Consider the following 25,394-nt stretch of genomic DNA (forward strand, 5'->3'; position numbering starts at 1 on the left):
AACCTGGTGCTGGTGCTACACTGCCAATACCTCTGCCTTCATTACATTCCTAAGTCTTTAATTGTATGGAAAGACGACAAACAAAGTCGGTTTCCACTTGTTCCAGGGCCGGTGGTGTGTGTTTGTGATTGTGTTTAACTAGCTGAGTTTGGTTAGGTCCAGGCCTGATGCATTTTCCTACCACTGTTGTTTTCTCCTCAAAGGAATAGAGAGTTGTGTTATTTATCTGCCATGCTCAGTTAGAAGTTAGAAGCAGCCACTGGCTGGGCTGGGACTTGGACCAAGCCACAAAGCCACCAAACCACAGAGCACCAGCGTAGAGTTTCCACTGTAGGGGACAACTCAGGACTCTGGAGACTGAGGCCTGCTTGACCCAAACTGACCAGCAGCATGGTGCCAGGGTTCTGTGACTTCCGTCTAGTGGTAGTGCAACCTGTAGACTAGAGGTTGGTTCCCTGGGTCTGTAGTAGTAGAGACGGACAGGGCCTACCTCACGGAGGGGATTGGAGTCTGGTGAAAGCTATGTTTCAGGAGCCTTAGTAACAGATCCACATTAGCCCATGTTTTAAATGTAGATGTGTGTGTGTTGTTGGCTATGCTGTGTCAACAGGGTCCGTGCACATGCTCTGGGAGCGGCATTGCTTGTGTATTTGTATATAGAGTTGTGCCTGAGAAAACTGCCTAAAGTATGTGATTAACTACTGTGTGCACAGTGTTTACAATGTGTGGCGCCATACTCATAGTACTGACGTGAATATGGCTGTTTTTGGTGGGTTCATTTACTGTGTGTACTATGTGCCTGTGTCTCTCTCTGTGTGTGTGTGTGTACACTATGACAGCGCTAGAAATAAGTGTGTGTGCCTGCTCTATGTCGTTGTCTCTCACAAGAAGAGCGGGAGCAGCAGGCCCGGCCTATTATTAACCCAGAATGCCGTGCTCACGGCGAGAGGCAGCTGTGGACCGAGCAGGAGAGCAAACAAAAGATGCAGGCACGCCGTGTCACACACACACAGCCTCGGCTACCCCCCCGCCCATCTGCACTGTGTATGTGTGTTGTCTGTGCAAACACAGGGCCAGCTGATTAATTAGATGAACACACGGGTCGGCACCACAAGTGGTTCAGTCTGTCACCATGACGGCCGTAATCACCCTCACAGGAGGGTTCACTCACATTCACACGAGAGGAAGGGGGAGAGCAAGGTTGCACACACCTACAGCACGCTATACACACTACTGTACAATTACTGTCCCTGTTAATAGTGCACTCACATTAACACTGTTCAGGAAGATTGGAAATATATTGACACTAAATATGGACACTAAACCAAATATAGACTACTGTACCTACCAATAAAGAAGCAGAGGTCCTGTACACAGCAGTTTCCTTTCAGCTGCTAGCTCTGGCAGAAGAACTGCCTCCTCCTGCCTCTTACTGATAAATACATACTCTTTGTTATAAACCTTTATTGGAGATGAGAATTCATCTAGGAGGAGTATGAGAAGTGGGGATGCATTTTTGGGTGCATACTGCCAGTTGCGTGGGATCCTCAACTCGTCTGTCCATCTGTCAGTAAGTCTGTGCCACTCCTGACCCCCCCACACCCACAGTAGACCTACTGCAAACACACACACGTACATACGCACACACGTACGCACGCACACACCCTACTACATGGCCCCTGCGTGGCGTACGTCACCAGTCACCAAGGCCATCTGTTAGCTCACCACAGCAGTTTTACACTGTGACATGGTGGTACACACACACACAGACTTGTGCTGACACAAGTCTATGCAGGCAATACTACAGTGATACTCAGGGGCGCAACTTTGGTTTTAGAAGTGGGGAGGGGGGGGGGGTGAACTAATATTATATATAAACACTCCAAACAGCCTACCCGACCTCTCGAAGGCGTCCGCATGGTCCTAAAGCACACAGTTGCCTCATTTTGTATCACATTTCAATGATACAACTGGGGGGGACAAAAATGCAATTCCCCAAGTGAAAGTTGCACCCCTGGTGATACTACTGTATACTGAAATCCTACCAGGGAATGACTATCATATCAAAATGTACATATCAGCACTGACCCTGTTCTTAGTTAGACTACTAGAACTCAGACAGATAGACAGACATTAACAGAAAGACACACAGATAGTCTAGTAGACCAGAGTTCAATCACTTTCAAAGACATTTAGATGGAAGTATTTAGATATTTATTTATTTGAAAAGAAAAGTAGTTGAATATTGGAATGTATTTAGAAATACACTTGGAAAGTATTTGAAAACACTCAAATACACTGACTCAAATACACTCCCATGCATTTAACCCAGTTATTTTAATATAGTATTTGAAATAAGGATTTGAAAATACGGTCACACTTGATTTGGATTGTCCGCATTTTCGCTCTGTAGATGCTCTACAGATGGTCATACTATCAACAAACTATCTGTTGATAAACAACTGCTTGCTAAGGTTAGGGTTAGGGTTAGGTTAAGAATAAGGTTAGGGTAAAGGTTAAGTTTAAGGTTAAAGTTAGAGCTAGGGTTAGTAGATAGTTAGTTGAAATGTTACTGATAGTCTGTAGAGCATCTACATATGGACTATCCAAATAAAGTGTTACCGAAAATACTTTCAAATACTTCCAATAGAAGTAGTTAATTCGGTCCACATTATTTTAAAATAGTCAAATACAGAAAACAATGTATTTAAATAACAAATAATTAAATACACATGAACCCTGGTCTGCTCAGTCATTCACTGCTTCATGATGTCCTACAGAGCCAGTGTGTGTGCGTGTGTGTTTTGTGTGAATGTTTGTTTGTGCGTCCTACAGAGCCTGCATGGCACAGAAGCTATTTCTAGGCCTCGCTCAGACAGGGACTTACTAATCCCAGGGTGAACCTGTCAGTCTTTTCAGTCAACAACTTTTCTCACACTTTTCTTCTTGGTATATACAGGTAACTGCCAAAATAAAGGAAACACTTGAGTAAATGAGGGATACAAAGCATATTGAAAGCAAGTGCTTCCACCCTGGTGTGGAATTAACATCCCATTATCATGCTCAGGGTCATATATAAAAATGCTGGGCAGGCCCATTTGGCCTGCTCAACTTGCTGATGTTTCACAATATGCCATGGCCGTGTCAGTCATCAGATCTCAACCCAATTGAACACTTATGAGAGATTCTGGAACGTTTTTCCCCCACCATCAACAAATGTCTCATGGAAAAATGGTGTTGCATCCCTCCAATAGATTTCCAGACACTTGTAGAATCTATGCCAAGGTGCATTGAAGCTGTTCTGTCTCGTGGTGTTTCCTTTATTTTGGCAGTTACCTGTAGCTACACCGTCTGAGGGAAATTGACTGAGGCAGCCAGACTTTTACTTACACAATGTGTGTGTGAATGTGTGAGAGAGAGAGAAATAGAGAGTGAGTAATTAAGGATATACTGATTATGATTATGCGTGCGTACACACAACTGTGCGACTAAGTCTGAGTGTATGAGTGTGTGTAGGCATACACATGTAGTGTATTATGCAGCTGGTGAACTTGTGTCTGATGGCCTTTCATACATGACTTATTGATAATGGACCGTGTAATTAGCCTGGCCCTTGCTAGCACACAATACAGCACTTCCTGATGCACACACACTTTCTGTCACAGCCACTCCAGGCTGTTTATTAACTATGGGCCATTTGACTGCTGTTTATTTGAATACGTGACTGAGCGGGACCAGTGTGCAGAGAAGCAGAAGTGGCTGTGCATGGCAGATTAGAAACTAAATGGGGAATGGTGATTTCTCAAACGGCTTGTGCCGAGTTAGGATTTGTAGTGTTCTTGAAGTGAAGAGGCACTGTTAATGAGTTAGTCTCATCATTCTCCAGTCAGTTTGTTATACCACCGTAAATAGAGGTACATTAGTCCTCTTCAGAATGAAAAGGGCCTTCCATACACAGTAATTACAGCGGCTGTGGTCTCTGTGGTATAAAACATTTTCCTAGTATTCCCACTTCTGTAACATCCAGTCATTACAAACGAGCTGAACTCAAAGAATGAATCTCCTTACTGGTGTGTGTGTGTGTGTGTGTGTGTGTGTGTGTGTGTGTGTGTGTGTGTGTGTGTGTGTGTGTGTGTGTGTGTGTGTGTCAGATGGGGATGAGCTATTTGTGACGTGGTCAATAGTGCGAGAGTCATTAGTCTATTGTGCTGCTATGATGTCCAATCCTCCTGTCAGGACCACTCAATAACAACCCTACTGTGTACAAAACCCAACTGACGATTTAAGTGCTGTATTTATGAAATACAAATCACTACAACGAGACATCATTTCACACAGGAGAATTCAGTAACTGGTGGAAGGTATCTTTTTACACAGTGTTATAAAACAGAAGCATTTTTGTAAAACACGTGTTAGCTGGATGCTATGCAACAATGTAATGTAATGCAACTTTTTTTAATTCTAAAAGGATAATAAAATAATGAAAATGTAAGGGCTTTTAAATTCTCTCTAATCAAGAGAGAATGAGACACAGAGAGAGTGTGGTGAGTACAGACACAGAGAGAGTGTAGTGAGTACAGACACAGAGAGAGTGTAGTGAGAGTACAGACACATAGAGAGTGTAGTGAGTACAGACACAGAGAGAGTGTAGTGAGTACAGACACAGAGAGTGTAGTGAGTACAGACACAGAGAGTGTAGTGAGTACAGACACAGAGAGAGTGTAGTGAGTACAGACACAGAGAGAGTGTAGTGAGTACAGACACAGAGAGAGTGTAGTGAGTACAGACACAGAGAGAGTGTAGTGAGTACAGACACATAGAGAGTGTAGTGAGTACAGACACAGAGAGAGTGTAGTGAGTACAGACACAGAGAGTGTAGTGAGTACAGACACAGAGAGTGTAGTGAGTACAGACACAGAGAGAGTGTAGTGAGTACAGACACAGAGAGAGTGTAGTGAGTACAGACACATAGAGAGTGTAGTGAGTACAGACACAGAGAGAGTGTAGTGAGTACAGACACAGAGAGTGTAGTGAGTACAGCCCCACAGAGTGTAGTGAGTACAGACACAGAGAGAGTGTAGTGAGTACAGACACAGAGAGTGTGGTGAGTACAGACACAGAGAGAGTGTGGTGAGTACAGACACAGAGAGAGTGTAGTGAGTACAGACACAGAGAGAGTGTGGTGAGTACAGACACAGAGAGAGTGTGGTGAGTACAGACACAGAGATAGTGCAGTGAGTACAGACACAGAGAGAGTGTGGTGAGTACAGACACAGAGAGAGTGTGGTGAGTACAGACACAGAGAGATGGAGAGGCTGACAGACAGAGCTGTGTCTTACCGTCGTCCAGTGTGATGTCCTGCAGGCCGATGGTTCTGAAGGTGGGCTCTCTCTCCTCCGGCTCCTGCTTGATGTTCACACTCTCCCCCTCCGTAGGGAAGGGGCTCTGCTGGGAGACAAGGGGGTGCTGCTGCACGGGGTTGCTGCTGCACGAGCCTGGGGACAGGCTGGACATGACAGGACTGCTGGCCTGGGGACTGTGTGCTGGGGGGCCCAGAGGGCTGCCGGTGGGGGAGGGGGAGGTGGACGACTGGTAGGGCAGGGAGTGGAGCTGGGGGGAGGGTGGCCCGGAATGGGGCGAGGGAACCATGTGGGCTGGAGGGGCACTGGAGGTAGTGGGACAGGAGGCAGACCTCTGGCTGGTGGGGTGGTAGCCCCCCATAGCTCTCTGCAGCTGGGGGGAGGGCTGCATCGGATGGTTGGTGAGGGTGGGTGAGGGTTGGCCCATGGGGTGGTTGGGTGAGGGCACCTGGCTGGGGTTGGGGGGGCAGTGGTAGCCCATGGAGAGCAGGTGAGGGGCAGAGTGAGAGGAGTGGGTCATGGGCTGGCTGTGGGGGGCTGTGGAGATTGGGCTGTGGGGGCTCGAGGCCTGCTGGGAGGAGGTGGATGGGGAGGAGTGGTACACCATACCCAGCCCCATGGGGTGGGGGTGGGAGGCCCCGGGGTCAGACTGCTGCTGGTGGTAAGGCATCCTCTCATAGCTCTGCGGAGCCCCAGTGTTCATGTTCATGGAAAGGCTGGGCTGGCCATTGTAGGGCAGGTTGGGATGTAGGTTGCTTAGGAGGCCGGGGTGGGTGTGACTCTGTTGCATAGGATGGTGTTGGTAGGAAGGCCTGTTGGGAGGGGCTGGGCCCGGATGGAACGTCATGTGGCAGTCAGCAGGCGTGTGGAGGCCTCGGCCCTGGAGGTGAGGCAGGTGCTGGAAGGTGGGGGAGCCCATGAGGGGGCAGGCAGGCTGCAGAGTATGGAGGCTGGAGCCGGGGCCCGCAGCCAGGCCCCGGGGAGAGCTGGACAGAAGGCCGTCCGGTGGGTGGCCCTGCTCAGGGGAAGGCAGCTGGGTGTGGGTACTGCGGACCAGGCTGGCAGCATGGGCCAGGGGCATGGACATACCAGGCATGGGGGGCACAGCAGGGGGCCCTTCCATCTCTTCTCTGTTGTGCTCTTGCTTCACCAGGACTGGAGACAGTGAGTGAGACTCAGTACAGGAAACCAACACATTGCCATTCACATGATACCAGCATTAATATATTCAAATCTTTCATTGCAGCCATAAATATTTTGGTGACGTATGTGATGATTATGACAACAGAAAATGAAAAACACAAGGCAGTACTCATTTGTTTTACCAAATTCTGGAACATCACAAATAGCCAAATCTCAGAATTAACTTCCCGATCAACATCCACCAAGTCAAAGCATTGTGGTTCACCCAAGTTCAGAATGTATGTGTTAACTAGATTAGAAATCTTTACTTAAACGGAGCACCTTTACAACGGCGCATAGCACAACTCTGCTGTGTACCAATCAGTAACCTATTTCCCAATCTGGTGCTTGTGACCGGGCAGGGTTTTATTTTGACTCAGCTCTGAATCAGAGAGAGGGAGCATATGTTGTTGGGTTTGGGTGCCATCATGTTGACTGCAGTATCGGGAGAAGCAAAATGCCTTCCAGCCATGCTGAAACCAGGAGGAGGACAAACCAGTTCACAGCCCCTAGTACCCCTACTACCTCCCAGGGCCCTCCCTCTGACAGGCATGTTACTGAGAGAATACAGCCAGGAAGACTTGTGTCTGAGGGGGAAGGGACAGAGATACTGTGATAGATTGGGTTAAATGGTGCTTTTATACATGTTTTGGTTTTGAAGGGGAAAGGCACTGCGATATTGTAGAGACAGAAGGGGTCTTCCTAAGCACCTATCCATACTTGGCCAACCCTAATGACAAAGTTTTTCTTGTCTTGACCACCTGAGAACCCTACACATTCTAATCATGACATCCTCCTTAAGGGATCTCAGAAGTTAACTGATGCTCTTTTCTCACAGTTCATCCCTAAACCGGGCCAGCCAGGGCCCTACTACCCACGCACACTAGGTAGCACAGTGTGATTGGTGGGCCGGTGATGCCACAATTAAGCGTGCGGTGTCCGTGGTAACAATAGTGGCGTCTACACTGACAGAGCAGGTTTCCTGTGCTGTGCTCTAATTGGCTGTCCTGGTAGGGTAGCGTGGAAAACAGGAAGCACTTGAAGAGTGGGCGAAGTGCTGCAAACAGAGAGTGGGTGGAGGGGCACATACACATCTAAACGCACTCACACACAATGCTGTGGTAGATATCAGAAATTGCTCACTTGTCATTATATTCCACCAACACAGTTTTCGTTTTGACTAACGTTGATTCGACGTTATTGTTGGAAAACAATAACAATATCAAGTAACTATGCAGGGATTTGACTTAATGAGAAACAGTAGGAAACTGTAGAATCCACGTAAAAAAAAAAAAACACATTTTCAGCCTTGGAGAGATTTCATTTTAGACAAACAACACCGTTTGAAATTCCTGTGTGCAATCAAATGTTCCTGGAGATCAGAGATTTGCATACTAAAACTTAAATGCAAATACACATCAGAAATAGACAGCAATAGGGTTTCATGGTGCTTTACATAACAGTTGGCGGGTGCACATGTAACTGTTAGTGGAGGTGCCCCTTCTTTAACCACAGCTATGCAAACTGGGAGGGAAAGTTCACAGCTCTCCAAAACCGGGTTAGTTAGCTAAGCCCAAAAGCAGGATCCTCGGCAGTGTGTGTATGTTTGTATGCGTGTGCTGCTGCTTTCCATGGCTGTATCTGCTTTCTGTCAATCCCCCTGAGAGGTCAACAGAGGAGTGACAAGCAGGTTTCAACGTGACTCCACATGATCCTGTTCCAGTATGTCTTTACAACACTCCAACTGCCACACATACCACACAACTGCTACAGCATATAAATGTGGTTGATGAGATGTTAGCTAAACACCACGTGTTGCCAGATCTAATCATCTGCAGTGGAACACAACCGCCAGTGATTCTAAAGACTTGCAATTCAAGCACTATGATTGGTGTAGAATGTAGATCCTCCTACCTGACAGGTAAGTGAAGCGTTGTGATTGGCTCCTTTTCCGTTTGCCGTTACACACGTAGAACTGCACCTGAACAGCCGAGGTCACGGTCTTACTGTGGTAGGGAGGGACCTCCACTACGACGCTCGACTGGGAGAAGGATCCAACACAGTCAATGTTTCCACTTTTCACAGACATTCACATTAGTTAGGATACTTTAGTAATAATGAATGAATAATGCTACATCAATATAACAGCTGTAAAAATATAGCCTAATGATACAGAATAATATACATCATGTTTGTAACAGCTAAGCTACAGAGAGGTGTAGAAAGCTTGTGTTCTACTTACTCCTTGACTTTTCTCACGGATGATTTTCGCCTCCACTTCCCACTGGGGTCGTCCATCTAAAAAGACAAAAAGAGAGAGAGAAGACATGACAGATGAGTAAAACACATTGTAGGACTCCATTTTGACAGACGGCAAGATCACAGCATTCCCACTCCAGGCTGGGCCTGGCGAGAGACAATGCATTCGGCCCGTTGTCTGCTTTTCAAATTATGTGTGAATTAATGAATAAATGGCAGAATGGCACCCATAGGGATTCAGCATAGAGTCAACCCACCTCCTCCTCCTCCACAAACAGATGGAGTCAACAGACACATTTGACACGAAGGACTCCATCAAATCCTCCCCTAATTGAATTGCCAGCTCTTGGACTAATTCCTATGTCAATGTGAATCTGGGAGGAAGTGAATTATAGTATCTGTCAAATAGTTTTCAAATAGAAAACCAAGACCATTAAATCTAAAGATCATACAGTAATGCTGAGTTGAATAAGTCAAGTAGCTCAATGCACCTGACATGCAATACACTCCGGCCAAAGAACCTAATTATGAAGACAATCTATGATCATTGCACTATATTTCAGACCCATCTTTAAGTCTTGTGTAATATATCTTCTGGGTTACTTTCTATTTTCCTAATGATCATCATGTCAGTGTAAGACTCCCTGCCCCAGCAGACATGGCTCAATATGAACCACAGAAAAACTTCGGAAAGCAGAGGGATTTCAATTGGTTCTGGCTGGGGGACCAGAAACATCTCAATGATGTCATCTTCATGGACACAAAAACTCTGTGGAGAGTATTTTTTTACAGCTATTAAAAAGTAATCAAAGTCTAAATATCCTGCTGTTTGTCTTGCCTGGTTAACATTATGGAGAGACGAGTGGAATAACTCTATTTATTTAAAATCCCTGCCTCCCTCCGCCAGTCGGTCCACCACGCGCTAGGCTACGTTGCACTGCCAGAGTTCTGGCTGGCTTAGGAAAGGAAACATCCCCTTATTTTCCAGTTTTCCTCCTACAGATCTAATGATCTGGCCAGACATCTTAGGCATCCAGCCATTCAGAAAAACAGTTGAGAGAATTAAAACGGGCTGCTGCGGTTAAGGAGAAGTTACGATCATCACAACTACTAAATCAGATATGTATTCAGCTACTACTGCACAACTACTGCAGTCACGTAAGTAGCTACAACTTTTTTTAAATGGCATGATGCCACACTAACTTGCAATTGAAAATGGGTCTGTTTCATGCTGTTCATAACATATGGATCGGATTACATCTGACTGTACCTGTGTTACTTCTCCACTTAACCAAAGGGCTTCCCCAAAACAATCTGCCCTAATGCCTGCTGAAAGACTCCCCATCGTTACAATGGGATCTTATAGCTGTACTGTAGTTATAGGCTAAGTCCTGTACATCTACAGTATTCTGCTTTTCTTTCCAAACGCTTCCCCTTCTAATAGCCATCTATAGTAGATGGCCCTTCTCTGATCTCCTCTTAACTGATAACTGTTCAGAGAGATAACATACTACTTTAGTTAGGAAGACCCTTGATCTCATCCTAACAGAGGCAGATGACAGTCTTTGCCCCAGTAATCCTGTGGTGCATTAGACTCTTCTATAGAGCTCAGTGGAGATTCCACCGTCCCACAGAATGAAACAGAACAGGTTTATGACATAAGCCACTTTAGGCTATTGTATCTCTACTGGAAGGTTCCTTCTCTTTTTGTGAAAGGGGGGCTCTAGCTAATCCTCTATGTATCTGAGTCAGCTTTCTAGTAATGCCTGAATAATGACCTTGAGTGCCTTAGCTCTGTCTGACTTCAGAATACTGAGTGTATTTCTGCAGCACATGTTGACATTCAATAGGCAGGAGAGAGGAGGGAGAGGGCCCCACATGTTCTGCCACCATCCTCCGCCCACCACTAAACAAGCTCCAACAGGAACCTACCTGATGACGGAGAGAAAACATATCCATCCACCCCTCCCTCTCAGAGAAAAAACATGTTCTATATACACCCCTTTCTCAGAGAGTTAAAAACACATCCATGTGTTATGATATCTACCAAAACAATGAGGGCTATTCAGACAGCTAGAATAACTGTAGCTTGTAGACCTTTTGTATGGAAGAAAGGAAAAACACTGATGCCTGGTGTGTTAAATGCAATTTCAATTCAACCACAGTTTTTTTCACATCATTCTCCACTCGCCTTCTGCCCTCATCAAGGCCCTACAGTAGTCGTACAGTATAGTCAGTCAGTAGAGTCAGTCAGTAGTCAGTCAGTACAGTAGAGTCAGTAATCCAATATAGTCAGTACAGTACAGTCAGTAGAGTACAGTCAGTCAGTAAGCCAGTATAGTCAGTACAGTACAGTCAGTCAGTAAGCCAGTAGAGTCAGTAGGCCAAAATAGTCTGTCAGTATAGTCAGTACAGTCAGTCAGTAAGCCAGTATAGTTAGTACAGTACAGTACAGTGCAGTCAGTCAGTAAGCCAGTAGAGTCAGTAAGTCAGTGTAGTCAGTACAGTCAGTCAGTAAGCCAGTATAGTCAGTACAGTACAGTCAGTCAGTAAGCCAGTAGAGTCAGTAAGCCAGTATAGTCAGTACAGTACAGTCAGTCAGTAAGCCAGTAGAGTCAGAAGGCCAAAATAGTCTGTCAGTATACAGTGCCTTGCGAAAGTATTCGGCCCCCTTGAACTTTGCGACCTTTTGCCACATTTCAGGCTTCAAACATAAAGATATAAAACTGTATTTTTTTGTGAAGAATCAACAACAAGTGGGACACAATCATGACGTGGAACGACATTTATTGGATATTTCAAACTTTTTTAACAAATCAAAAACTGAAAAATTGGGCGTGCAAAATTATTCAGCCCCTTAAGTTAATACTTTGTAGCGCCACCTTTTGCTGCGATTACAGCTGTAAGTCGCTTGGGGTATGTCTCTATCAGTTTTGCACATCGAGAGACTGAAATTTTTTCCCATTCCTCCTTGCAAAACAGCTCGAGCTCAGTGAGGTTGGATGGAGAGCATTTGTGAACAGCAGTTTTCAGTTCTTTCCACAGATTCTCGATTGGATTCAGGTCTGGACTTTGACTTGGCCATTCTAACACCTGGATATGTTTATTTTTGAACCATTCCATTGTAGATTTTGCTTTATGTTTTGGATCATTGTCTTGTTGGAAGACAAATCTCCGTCCCAGTCTCAGGTCTTTTGCAGACTCCATCAGGTTTTCTTCCAGAATAGTCCTGTATTTGGCTCCATCCATCTTCCCATCAATTGTAACCATCTTCCCTGTCCCTGCTGAAGAAAAGCAGGCCCAAACCATGATGCTGCCACCACCATGTTTGACAGTGGGGATGGTGTGTTCAGCTGTGTTGCTTTTACGCCAAACATAACGTTTTGCATTGTTGCCAAAAAGTTCAATTTTGGTTTCATCTGACCAGAGCACCTTCTTCCACATGTTTGGTGTGTCTCCCAGGTGGCTTGTGGCAAACTATAAACAACACTTTTTATGGATATCTTTAAGAAATGGCTTTCTTCTTGCCACTCTTCCATAAAGGCCAGATTTGTGCAATATACGACTGATTGTTGTCCTATGGACAGAGTCTCCCACCTCAGCTGTAGATCTCTGCAGTTCATCCAGAGTGATCATGGGCCTCTTGGCTGCATCTCTGATCAGTCTTCTCCTTGTATGAGCTGAAAGTTTAGAGGGACGGCCAGGTCTTGGTAGATTTGCAGTGGTCTGATACTCCTTCCATTTCAATATTATCGCTTGTACAGTGCTCCTTGGGATGTTTAAAGCTTGGGAAATCTTTTTGTATCCAAATCCGGCTTTAAACTTCTTCACAACAGTATCTCGGACCTGCCTGGTGTGTTCCTTGTTCTTCATGATGCTCTCTGCGCTTTTAACGGACCTCTGAGACTATCACAGTGCAGGTGCATTTATACGGAGACTTGATTACACACAGGTGGATTGTATTTATCATCATTAGTCATTTAGGTCAACATTGGATCATTCAGAGATCCTCACTGAACTTCTGGAGAGAGTTTGCTGCACTGAAAGTAAAGGGGCTGAATAATTTTGCACGCCCAATTTTTCAGTTTTTGATTTGTTAAAAAAGTTTGAAATATCCAATAAATGTCGTTCCACTTCATGATTGTGTCCCACTTGTTGTTGATTCTTCACAAAAAAATACAGTTTTATATCTTTATGTTTGAAGCCTGAAATGTGGCAAAAGGTTGCAAAGTTCAAGAGGGCCGAATACTTTCGCAAGGCACTGTAGTCAGTACAGTCAGTCAGTAAGCCAGTACGCCAGTATAGTCAGTACAGTCAGTCAGTAAGCCAGTAAGCCAGTATAGTCAGTACAGTACAGTCAGTCAGTCAGTAAGCCAGTATAGTTAGTACAGTACAGTACAGTTCAGTACAGTGCAGTCAGTCAGTCAGTAAGCCAGTAGAGTCAGTAAGCCAGTGTAGTCAGTACAGTCAGTCAGTACGCCAGTATAGTCAGTAAGCCAGTAGAGCCAGTAAGCCAGTATAGTCAGCACAGTACAGTAAAGTACAGTCAGTCAGTCAGTAAGCCAGTATAGTTAGTACAGTCAGTCAGTAAGCCAGTAGAGTCAGTAAGCCAGTGTAGTCAGTACAGTACAGTCAGTCAGTAAGTCAGTAGAGCCAGTATAGTCAGTACAGTACAGTCAGTCAGTAAGCCAGAACAGTACAGTCAGTCAGTAAGCCAATAAGCCAAAATAGTCAGTCAGTATAGTCAGTACAGTCAGTCAGTAAGCCAGTATAGTCAGTAAGCCAGTATAGTTAGTACAGTACAGTACAGTACAGTACAGTCAGTAAGCCAGTAGAGTCAGTAAGCCAGTGTAGTCAGTACAGTACAGTCAGTCAGTAAGCCAGTAGAGTCAGTACAGTACAGTCAGTCAGTAAGCCAGTAGAGTCGGTAGGCAAAAATAGTCAGTCAGTATAGTCAGTACAGTACAGTCAGTCAGTAAGCCAATATAGTCAGTACAGTACAGTCAGTCAGTAAGCCAGTAGAGTCAGTAAGCCAGTAGAATTCAGTAGGCCAAAATAGTACAGTCAGTCAGTAAGCCAGTAGGCCAAAATAGTCAGTCAGTAAAGTCAGTACAGTCAGTCAGTAAGCCAGTATAGTCAGTACAGTACAGTCAGTCAGTAAGCCAGTGGAGTCAGTAGGCAAAAATAGTCAGTCAGTATAGTCAGTACAGTACAGTCAGTCAGTAAGCCAATATAGTCAGTGCAGTACAGTCAGTATAGTCAGTCAGTATAGTCAGTCATTCCATCTAGGGGTCCTTTTCCTCTGTTTGATGAGGTTCACTCTGGTCAAATAATATATTTTTGTTGCATTTTTCATATTCCCCTTCCTCTGAGCCAAACTGCTCCCTCCCTCCCCCAGAGCAGGTAATACAGTGATAGAAGTCAGCATGAAGCCAATGCATGTGATCCTGTTTCATCTGGACAGAGGGAAAGGACCTTTCTGCTTTTCCTAGCATTAGGAGGTGATGAGCGAACGAGCCAAAGACCAGACCTCACACTGACAGACCTGCTGTAGCCAGATGGATCAGAGTTCGCCTGCCTGCATCATTATGGCTCCCCTTCCTCTACTACCTCTCTCACTCCTCCCCTATCTGCAGTGCAGTCCAGTCCATTGACATAACTAACTGAAGCCCACAAAGAACTGGTAAACTGGATGAACACACACAACCAACTCACTAAAAGTCCTCCATTACTGCTAGTAATAAAAACATAATATGGTCATTTAGCAAACATTTATTTTCAAAGTGACTTTTGTCATCTTAAAAATGGGAATTAACAACTCAAGAAGAGAGTCCAGTAGAGATTCCATAAATCGTATTTAGGAGCAGCGCACCGCCACTGCATTTATTTGTATGCCCCAGGAAGTCCCCATCCAACCCCCCCATCCAACCCCCCCAGTAAGACCCCATCCACCACACCCCGCACGAAGTCCCCATCCTACCCCCCTAGGAAGACTCCACGCATGAAGTCCCCGCGCAGGAAGACTCCACCCTGAAGTCCTCACCCTACCCCCCACATGAAGTCCTCACCCTACCCCCCCAGGAAGACCCCATACACCACACCCCGCATGAAGTCCTCACCCTACACCCCGCATGAAGTCCCCACCCTCCCCCCCATCCAACCCCCCCAGGAAGACCCCATCCACCACACCCCGCACAAAGTCCCCATCCTACCCCCCTAGGAAGACTCCACGCATGAAGTCCCCATCCTGCAGGATGACTCCACCCTACCCCCCGCATGAAGTCCCCATCCAACCCCCCCATCCAACCCCCCCAGGAAGACCCCATCCACCACACCCCGCACGAAGTCCCCATCCTACCCCCCTAGGAAGACTCCACGCATGAAGTCCCCGCGCAGGAAGACTCCACCCTGAAGTCCTCACCCTACCCCCCACATGAAGTCCTCACCCTACCCCCCCAGGAAGACCCCATACACCACACCCGCATGAAGTCCTCACCCTACACCCCGCATGAAGTCCCCACCCTACCCCCCCGCATGAAGTCCCCCCCCTACCCCCCTTGCATGTTGTCCCCATCCTACTCCCCCAGGAAGACCCCATCCACCACACTCCGCATGAAGTCCCCACCCTACCCCCCCGCATGAAGTCCCCACCCTACCCCCCCCTGCATGTTGTCCCCATCCTACTCCCCCAGGACCCCATCCACCACACCCCAGATGAAGTCCTCACCCTACCCCCTGCAGGAAGACCCCCCCAACATTGCTGAAAAACATTCTAGGGGAAACACTGACTATACATTACCTAACTAACCACAATAAACTTGTCTTTCACGCTCAACGTGATTCCACTGTTTATGGAAGGAGAAGGTGGAAAACTCTGTCATTACTACTCTCTTCCTCTCCTCTCTTTATTCCATCCCTCCATCCGCTCCCTCCAATCAGGCATGTTCTGCAATAAGCGTCTGGATTAGCCTTGATGAGGGACAATTTACACAAACCAGATCATCATTATCTCTCTCTTTCCCCCATGATGAGACACATCATGTCTGCAGGGCCCAAGTTTCCTCCACTCCACTCCTAGGGTAAAGGTTTCCACTCAATTTCTCAAAATAATGTATCTTAGTCAATAAGTAACAGCCCCCTTGACTCTCCTCCGTGTTTGAACTTGATTCAGTTTGGCCTCTTTCACAAAGCTATGGTGGGCAGGCAGGGACTGGTTCACAGAACGCTGTCACCCTTTCACAGTTTCCATCCTGGAGCCCGCCCATACTTGTGTTTTATTATTGAAAGAGTTAAAGGAGGGAGAGTCTAAATAGTGGGCTGTAGTACGTTAAGTTCAACCCAATGAAGAGGTACAGTATGAGCAGAAGGACCGACCACACTCAGAGACTCTCTCTTATTAAGTTAATACACTAAACAGGTCAGGGCATGGCTAAATATTAACACGGATAAGGACTAGAGAGAGACTGAGGAGTCAGGTGTAAGCAGTAGATTGTACTGTGTGAGTGTGTGATAACCTGTGTGTCAGTCAGTAGCAGTAGTCAGATATGCTACCCATCGATCTCTTGGAACGGACAGATAAGATCAGAAAAAGAGACTGAGATCCATTTTAGTGGCTCTTGCTTTTGAGCTTGTGTGTATTATAACTCATAACTCAGTAGTAACATTCCATGGATGACAGAAAAATACATGTGCCTTAAATAGTAGAGCAGTGCTAGTGGGCGGGATAGCAGCATGGTGTGGAACGCACCCCAGGGCTGTAGGAGGCATGGGACTGTTCTTTTTCCAGGTGTTTCTATCTAGTTGGGTCTGACTCTTCCTCCGCAGTCAGTAAATCAGCTATTGGAACCTGTTTGAACTCTGTGTTGCAAGAGGTGATTGGTGATGGTGACGTTCTATCTAGAGGATGTTGAGAAGGGTCCTTACACTCCCGCTGTTTTCTACACAACAATGGTTACGCTAAGCTGGAGCTACAGTACCTAAAGTAACCCAGATCTTGGGTCAACTCACTGGATCCAAACTACAGAGTATTTGCTACTGTTTCATTTGGATGAACCAAACAGTATATATCTGATATAAAACCATTGTAGGCAAGAGGACAATCTAAAAATAATCTCTCCTGATCCGTTGGACTGTTCGACCATGTGAATTATGAGTCAGCTTGTGGGTCAACAATATTTTATTTAACTTTTATTTTAACAGGGAAACACCATCGAGACCAACGTCTCGTTCACAAGGGACCCCTGCATACTGTATACACAATTTACAAAATAAAGTAAAGTACAATATAATACAAATAATAAAGAAAAACAATCACATTCCTCAGCAAGGATGTCCCTAAGGATCTCCCCCCTGTGTGTGAGACGCTGTGTGTACAAGTCTCTTACCAGGGCCCTTCTCCAGGAATATGACCTTTGATTCGGGGAAGAAGTTGGATCCTGTGATGACCATCTCCTCTCCCCCGCTGACCAGACAGCCGGTCAGACTGGCCTTCTCTACCTGGGGAAGCTCCTGGGCCGAACGCTGGGCTGGGAGGATAGAGGAGAAGAGAGGGGTTTACATAGGCAGCAATGTACATATGAGAGAGATAGAAAGAGAGAGAAAAAGAGAGATGAGGGGGGTAAAGCGAGAGAAAAGGGCAGTATGTACAGTTGAAGTTGGAAGTTTACATACACCTTAGCCAAATACAATTAAACTCAGTTTTTCCACAACTCCTGGCATTTAATCCTAGTAAAAATTCCCTGTCTTAGGTCAGTTAGGATCACCACTTTATTTTAAGAATGTGAAATGTCAGAATAATAGTAGAGATAATTATTTATTTCAGCTTCTATTTCTTTCATCACATTTCCAGTGGCTCAGAAGTTAACATACACTCAATTAGTATTTGGCAGCATTGCCTTTAAATTGTTTAACTTGGGTCAAACGTTTCGGGTAGCCTTCCACAAGCTTCCCACAATAAGTTGGGTGAATTTTGGCCCATTCCTCCTGACAGAGCTGGTGTAACTGAGTCAGGTTTGTAGGATCCTTGCTCGCACACGCTTTTTCAGTTCTGCCCACAAATTTTCTATAGTGTTGAGGTCAGGGCTCTGTGATGGCCTCTCCAATACCTTGACTTCGTTGTCCTTAAGCCATTTTGCCACAACTTTGGAAGTATGCTTGGGGTCATTGTCCATTTGGAAGACGCATTTGCGACCAAGCTTTAACTTCCTGACTGATGTCTTGAGATTTTGCTTCAATATATCCACATAATTGTTCTTCCTCATGATGCCATCTATTTTGTGAAGTGCACCAGTCCCTCCTGCAGCAAAGCACCCCCACAACATGACGCTGCCACCCCTGTGCTTCACGGTTGGGATGGTGTTCTTCGGCTTGCAAGTCTCCCCCGTTTTCCTCCAAACATAACAATGGTCATTATGGCCAAACAGTTCTATTTTTGTTTCATCAGACCAGAGGACATTTCTCCAAAAAGTACAATCTTTGTCCCCATGTGCAGTTGCAAACCGCAGTGGCTTCTTCCTTGCTGAGCAGTCTTTTAGGTTATGTTGATATAGGACTCGTTTTACTGTGGATATAGATACTTTTGTACCTATTTCTTCCAGCATTTTCACGTCCTTTGCGGTTGTTCTCGGATTGATTTGCACTTTTCGCAACAAAGTATGTTCATCTCTAGGGTCTCTAGCGGTATGACGGCTGGCTGCGTGGTCCCACAGTGTTTATACTTGTGTACTATTGTTTGTACAGATGAACGTGGTACCTTCAGGCGTTTGGAAATTGCTCCCAAGGATGAACCAGACTTGTGGAGGTCCAAAAAAAAATTCAGAGGTCTTGGCTGATTTCTTTTGATTTTCCCATGATGTCAAGCAAAGAGGCACTGAGTTTGAAGGTAGGCCTTGAAATACATCCACAGGTCCACTTCCAATTGACTAAAATGATGTCAATTAGCCTATCAGGAGCTTCTAAAGCCATGACATCATAAACTTCCGACTTCAACTGCATGTACAATGGGGCAAAAAAGTATTTAGTCAGCCACCAATTGTGCAAGTTCTCCCACTTAAAAAGATGAGAGAGGCTTGTTCATCATAGGTACACTTCAACTATGACAGACAAAATGAGAAAAAAAAATCCAGAAAATCACATTGTAGGATTTTTTATTAATTTATTTGCAAATGATGGTGGAAAATAAGTATTTGGTGTCCTTTGACAGCTCTTTGGTCTTGGCCATAGTGGAGTTTGGAGTGTGACTGTTTGAGGTTGTGGACAGGTGTCTTTTATACTGATAACAAGTTCAAACAGGTGCCATTAATACAGGTAACGAGTGGAGGACAGAGGAGCCTCTTAAAGAAGAAGTTACAGGTCTGTGAGAGCCAGAAATCTTGCTTGTTTGTAGGTGACCAAATACTTATCTTCCACCATTATTTGCAGATAAATGTATGTATGTATGTATGTATGTATGTATGTATGTATGTATGTATGTATGTATGTATGTATGTATGTATGTGTGTGTGTGTGTGTGTGTGTGTGTGTGTGTGTGTGTGTGTGTGTGTGTGTGTGTGTGTGTGTGTGTGTGTGTGTGTGTGTGTGTATGTGTGTATGTATGTATGTATGTGCGTATGTGAATGTATGTATGTATGTATGTATGTATGTATGTATGTATGTATGTGTGTGTGTGTATGTATGTATGTACAGTGCCTTGCGAAAGTATTCGGCCCCCTTGAACTTTGCGACCTTTTGCCACATTTCAGGCTTCAAACCTAAAAATATAAAACTTTATTTTTTTGTGAAGAATCAACAACAAGTGGGACACAATCATGAAGTGGAAAACCTGATGGAGTCTGCAAAAGACCTGAGACTGGGACGGAGATTTGTCTTCCAACAAGACAATGATCCAAAACATAAAGCAAAATCTACAATGGAATGGTTCAAAAATAAACATATCCAGGTGTTAGAATGGCCAAGTCAAAGTCCAGACCTGAATCCAATCGAGAATCTGTGGAAAGAACTGAAAACTGCTGTTCACAAATGCTCTCCATCCAACCTCACTGAGCTCGAGCTGTTTTGCAAGGAGGAATGGGAAAAAATGTCAGTCTCTCGATGTGCAAAACTGATAGAGACATACCCCAAGCGACTTACAGCTGTAATCGCAGCAAAAGGTGGCGCTACAAAGTATTAACTTAAGGGGGCTGAATAATTTTGCACGCCCAATTTTTCAGTTTTTGATTTGTTAAAAAAGTTTGAAATATCCAATAAATGTCGTTCCACTTCATGATTGTGTCCCACTTGTTGTTGATTCTTCACAAAAAAATACAGTTTTATATCTTTATGTTTGAAGCCTGAAATGTGGCAAAAGGTAGCAAAGTTCAAGGGGGCCGAATACTTTCGCAAGGCACTGTATGTGTGTGTGTGTGTGTGTGTGTATGTATGTATGTATGTGCGTATGTATGTATGTATGTGTGTGTGTGTGTGTGTGTGTGTGTGTGTGTGTGTGTGTGTGTGCATCTGAACAGGATCTGGATACTCACAACACTCCACGGGGATGGATGCAGCCTGTAGAGAGAGAACCTTCCCATTGGGCTGGGGAATGTGAACACGAAACACCACTCGCACACGCGTGTTCTTCCGCCCGATATCAGTCTCCCCCTTCCGCAGCTCAATGTCTGAGTTCCGCAGCTTCAGGATGCCAGCACAGTCAATACTGCAAGAGAGATAGGGAGGGGAGCTAAGCAACACCCCCCGATTGGGTATCAATTAAGCAAAAAAGGCTGAATAAAAAAATAAAAAAATGTTTACCTTTATTTAACTAGGCAAGTCAGTTAAGAACAAATTCTTATTTTCAATGACGGCCTAGGAACAGTGGGTTAACTGCCTGTTCAAGGGCAGAACGACAGCTCAGGGGGTTTGAACTTGCAACCTTTCGGTTACTAGTCCAACGCTCTAACCACTAGGCTACCCTGCCGCCCCGAATAAATTCCATAATAAACCTTTGCCATCATATTGTGAAAAAATATCCATCTGAGTCAAATTACAATGTGTAAATGCTATAAATATGATTTATTAATGCTACAGCTATGAGGGAAACACCAGATCTAAGACAAAACATATTGGAAAACCAGATCCTTTGAAATAAAAGCCTAAATATATACTGTGGTCAATGTAGACCCCTATAAGGAAATAAAGTGTATTGAAAGCATATTCTGCTTGGTGGGAAATTCTCATATTTTCCTGCTGAACTTAACCCTCCTGTTAGTTTGAATTAAAACAAATAAAATCCCTACCGTATGTATGTATGTATGTATGTATGCGTGCGTGTGTGTGTGTGTGTGTCTGTCTGTCTGTCTGGATATTACGATCCTGTTTGATCATAAACTGTTATTTTTACACTTTCAAGGTCTTCCTCTGTGCTAGGAGGTAGCACTCATAATTCAACTGAGTAATGTAATCCTTGAGCAACCATGACACCCACCTGGCAGACATATTGTTTTCGGGAAGCAGAGGAATCTCGAGAACTTTGGTGCTGGAGATGATGATCTCCTGGCTGGCAGTGGCCACCGTTTTCCCAGTGATCCGATGCACCTGGTAGAAGGCGTGAGGTCTGAGGTAGCGGTCGTCTGCCGTGCCGATGAACATCTGTAGGTTGACAGGCTTCTCGTTGTAGCCCATCAGCTGAGACAAGGCAGGGACATGGAGGGAAGGGGGGAGAAAAAAAACATGAGTGTGTAGATAGAGTCCATACGAGCATCGCACTTCATGGACAATCTGCACATTTCCTTTACTTCCCAATGCCACTTCTCTCTTTTCTGGAGGCAGTCTAGCCTAAATGTCAGCTTCAAACGTTCAAGTGAAAACCCCAGTCAGTCAGGAATTTCTGGCAGGATCTCTGGATATTCATCTGGATCCCTCTACTTGGCCTCCAACCAGGTCAACACACACACACACACACACACACACACACACACACACACACGCACACACAGGCACACACAGGCACACACACACACACAGGCACACACACAGGCACTCGCGCACACACACAGGCACACACACAATCCCTTCTATCCCTTCTACAGAGGAACCACCAACTCAGACCTTAGCCCAGTATTTTCCGAGACAAACCCCCAACAAGTCGGAGCTACCCAAAAAGACCAAGACAAAAAACGAGGAGACACATTTTCAAAACACGAGAGAGAAAGGAGAAATAGATGTTTTCACTCCATTTGAATTTTTATCTTGAAAGACATTCTTTGGTGCACCACAGTACTGGAAACAAATGGCTACAACTTTACTGAATGGAGTGCAAACTTGGAAAAACAAGTCACCACGGATATGATCTTCAACTCATTCTGTGTGGTCTATCGTGCACCTTTTAAAGAACCTTTTATTGGTGAAGCTGCGGTTTTGGGTTCTAGACTAAACCTGTCAGTGAAATTGCCAACCAACGCCCATGACCCTGATCCAGCTGTGGTGCCAGTGCCAGCTTGGCCTGAGTCCTGGGCAGCCTGTGCAGCTGCTCTCTCCTTCTTGGCTCTTTCAGGAGCCAAAATGGCCATCAGCCTGCCATGCAGGTGAGAGGCCCTCCCCTCCATCCACTCCTCAGAGGGACAGAGAAAACACCGACAACACAATCCCACTACTGTTAGTAATGTTGTGCTTGGCAGGGGCCGTGACGGCAGGATGGCACCCCCTCCACCCACCACCCCCCCGTACCCACCTCCCCGACCCAGCCAAGCCACATCCAACCCCTGGCTCCACTGCAGCTGGAGGGTTACCCCTGCTCCCCACCCTGCGTCACACACCGGCGTTCCCGTTTGGGGAAAGAGAGAAAAAGGTTAGGTGTGGAAGGAGAAAAAAAGAGAAAAGAAAGGAGGGGGGTTTGAGGGTGGGAGTTGTCATTATGCAGTCCACAGACCAACAGCAGCCAAAACAGTGAAATTATGGTCTGGGTGGAAACAAGTGGACCTGAGAAAAACACCAACCACCAAAAATCACATGCCGCTAGGTTTCAAAATATTTACTTTCTCTGAAACCAATTATTGGACATCCTTTTCCTTTCCAGCTCCGACTGAAAGCTTGACTGTGGTGGTGTGTGCTCACTTAGGGGGGAGAGATCCTATGAGCCACTCCATTATTGAATTTTCAGACTATTTTCTCTCTGACTAAAACCCATAGATGGGACCCAGCGGGGTCAAAATAGAGGTATGGGGGCCTGTTGGGGTCAGACAGAGTCAGTGGAAACGATGTGTTATGTTTAGTGGTCTTTGAGAGAAGACGAATCCCCTGGGTATCATACAGGGTGGTAAAGACCTCTACACCTCTACTACAATAACGCTGAAGACAGGAGCAGGGTTCTAGGAGCATAAAGCCTCAGTGTTCTGAATAGGGGTAGTGAGGTGAGGTAGCCGGGACACACAGTCTTCAAGACGATGCTGGTCAGGGCCTTCTTTACTCAGTGAACCCTAACCCAACCCCTCTCCCTGACCTCTAACCTCTGTGTGTTTGTGTTTGTGTGTGAGTGAGAGAGAAAGGGGGCAGGGTTTTTGATGACCTGGCTCCTCATAGGCCTAGTTACAGGTTACAAGGCCCGGCTGGTCTGGTCTGGCTGGTTAATTCATCTTCAGGGTAGCTGGCAAAAAAATTTAAAAGCAGGCCCAGCAGCTGCCCACTGCAGCCCTGCCAGGCTCAACTCAACCAGGTTAGGTCACTCTCCTCTCTGCTTTGCAGCTCCGCCTATTTATACAGGCAGGCACATCTAGGAAAGCACCAGCAACACATGGAGACCTTTAGAGTATGGGTGATGAGACCTGTTCTGTTCCATTTGGACTTCATTCTTGATTCTTAACCTTTCAACACACGGCAGACACATTACAGCTGAGCAGTAGGCCTACTTCCATTTGTACTGGACAATTTGTCTCAGTTAGAATTTCCAGTTCCGCAATGCGTTGTTCATGCTGAAGTACTGGGTGCTTACTAATCAAATGCAGCCACTGCTTTAATGAACAAAAACCAAAGCATTTTGATATTGCATGCATTAGAACAATGGAGTAAAGAGCACCTGGCAGAGGGGCACACACAGGCTTAGGATAGAACTTAGTGACAGGGAAAGTCCCCTGAAATCATTCCTAGCTGGATGTCTTGGAAGTGTGTGTGCCCTCTAAGCCTGCTCCTGTTGGACCTACGGGCTACAGGCTGATACCTAGGAGACAATCTGACTCCTCCCTGACTATGCTAAGAAGCTTTTGGACGGCCGGGGCGAAGCGTGCGAGGTCACATCCTTGTCTCACACTGTGACACACACACACACACACACACACACACACACACTTGGGGCGATCAGCCTCAGAGGCGGTGCATTTTGCCCGTCGAAACAAGGCCAGAGTCAGGGATAGGGCCTGTTGCATCCACAACACATTGGCACCCAGCTGAGCGGACAGGGTTGGTGAACAGTTCAGCCTAGTAATGGATTAGTCCATCAGAGCTTTTAAACAGAGGAAGAGAGTTGCACTATAATGGTCTCTTAGATCTGCAAATAGGAGAACTGGCATTGATTTAACCCTACCTGAATACAGGAACACAGCTGTTATAGTGCTATTAATATTGTCCCTACAAGGTTAGTCTTTGTAGGGTACCAGGTGAGTCGAGCAGAAAGGTAAAGTCTCATAAGAAATAGAGTGCAACGAATCTCTGAGACAATGGATGTGCAGACTCTGACTGCAACTCCAAATGTCAAAAAAGCTTGTCTTCATTTTGGCAATTGAATATATTTAGATGTGCTGAAAGTTGTTTATACGGTCAACATTACTTCCTGTATAATATCCCCCTATTATGGGGACGTATAGCGACTTTATGTTTCTGTGTGGGTATGAAACTGTGAGAGCGCGGGGGGGGTGAAAGAGAGAGAGAGGAAGGAACGTCACGAGCACTAGAGCACAAAACGTGGTCAGAAATCAAGTATTGTTATTGCTTTGTGAAACCATGTTTCGTACTGAGGTACTTCTCACGTCTCTAAACAAAATACTCTGTTCACATAAAATACTTTGAACACCTGCAGTTCATCCTGGAGTAGAAGTTTCTGTAAAGACCTACTACACCAAGGCCTCTCTCAGTCTCTAGAGTCTGTAACACGAGGCCCAGGTCTGGAGTAGAAGTTTCTGTAAAGACCTACTACACCAAGGCCTCTCTCAGTCTCTAGAGTCTGTAACACGAGGCCCAGGTCTGGAGTAGAAGTTTCTGTAAAGACCTACTACACCAAGGCCTCTCTCAGTCTCTAGAGTCTGTAACACGAGGCCCAGGTCTGGAGTAGAAGTTTCTGTAAAGACCTACTACACCAAGGCCTCTCTCAGTCTCTAGAGTCTGTAACACGAGGCCCAGGTCTGGAGTAGAAGTTTCTGTAAAGACCTACTACACCAAGGCCTCTCTCAGTCTCTAGAGTCTGTAACACGAGGCCCAGGTCTGGAGTAGAGGTTTCTGTAAAGACCTACTACACCAAGGCCTCTCTCAGTCTCTAGAGTCTGTAACACGAGGCCCAGGTCTGGAGTAGAGGTTTCTGTAAAGACCTACTACACCAAGGCCTTTCTCAGTCTCTAGTCTATAACACGAGGCCCA

The 25,394-nt window shown here is 45.5% G+C and overlaps 1 protein-coding gene across 3 annotated transcripts in view; it reads right to left on the bottom strand.

The window, feature by feature from the left end:
• The window catches only part of nfatc3a (nuclear factor of activated T cells 3a), an 81,125-nt gene that overhangs the window by 7,780 nt on the left and 47,951 nt on the right, over positions 1–25,394 (bottom strand). For 2 of the 3 annotated variants that reach the window (XM_021607746.2, XM_021607748.2), the window contains exons 4-9: positions 21,259–21,458; positions 20,318–20,514; positions 17,186–17,326; positions 8,785–8,840; positions 8,457–8,583; positions 5,340–6,515 (exon numbers count right to left, since the gene is read on the bottom strand). In XM_021607746.2, coding sequence (XP_021463421.2) covers positions 5,340–6,515; positions 8,457–8,583; positions 8,785–8,840; positions 17,186–17,326; positions 20,318–20,514; positions 21,259–21,458 — 1,897 coding nt within the window. The remainder of the gene's footprint in view (positions 1–5,339; positions 6,516–8,456; positions 8,584–8,784; positions 8,841–17,185; positions 17,327–20,317; positions 20,515–21,258; positions 21,459–25,394) is intronic. The other variant, XM_021607747.2, reaches the window with a different exon arrangement.

This window comes from Oncorhynchus mykiss, chromosome 6, assembly GCF_013265735.2.
Source record: "Oncorhynchus mykiss isolate Arlee chromosome 6, USDA_OmykA_1.1, whole genome shotgun sequence".
Lineage (NCBI taxonomy): Eukaryota > Metazoa > Chordata > Actinopteri > Salmoniformes > Salmonidae > Oncorhynchus > Oncorhynchus mykiss.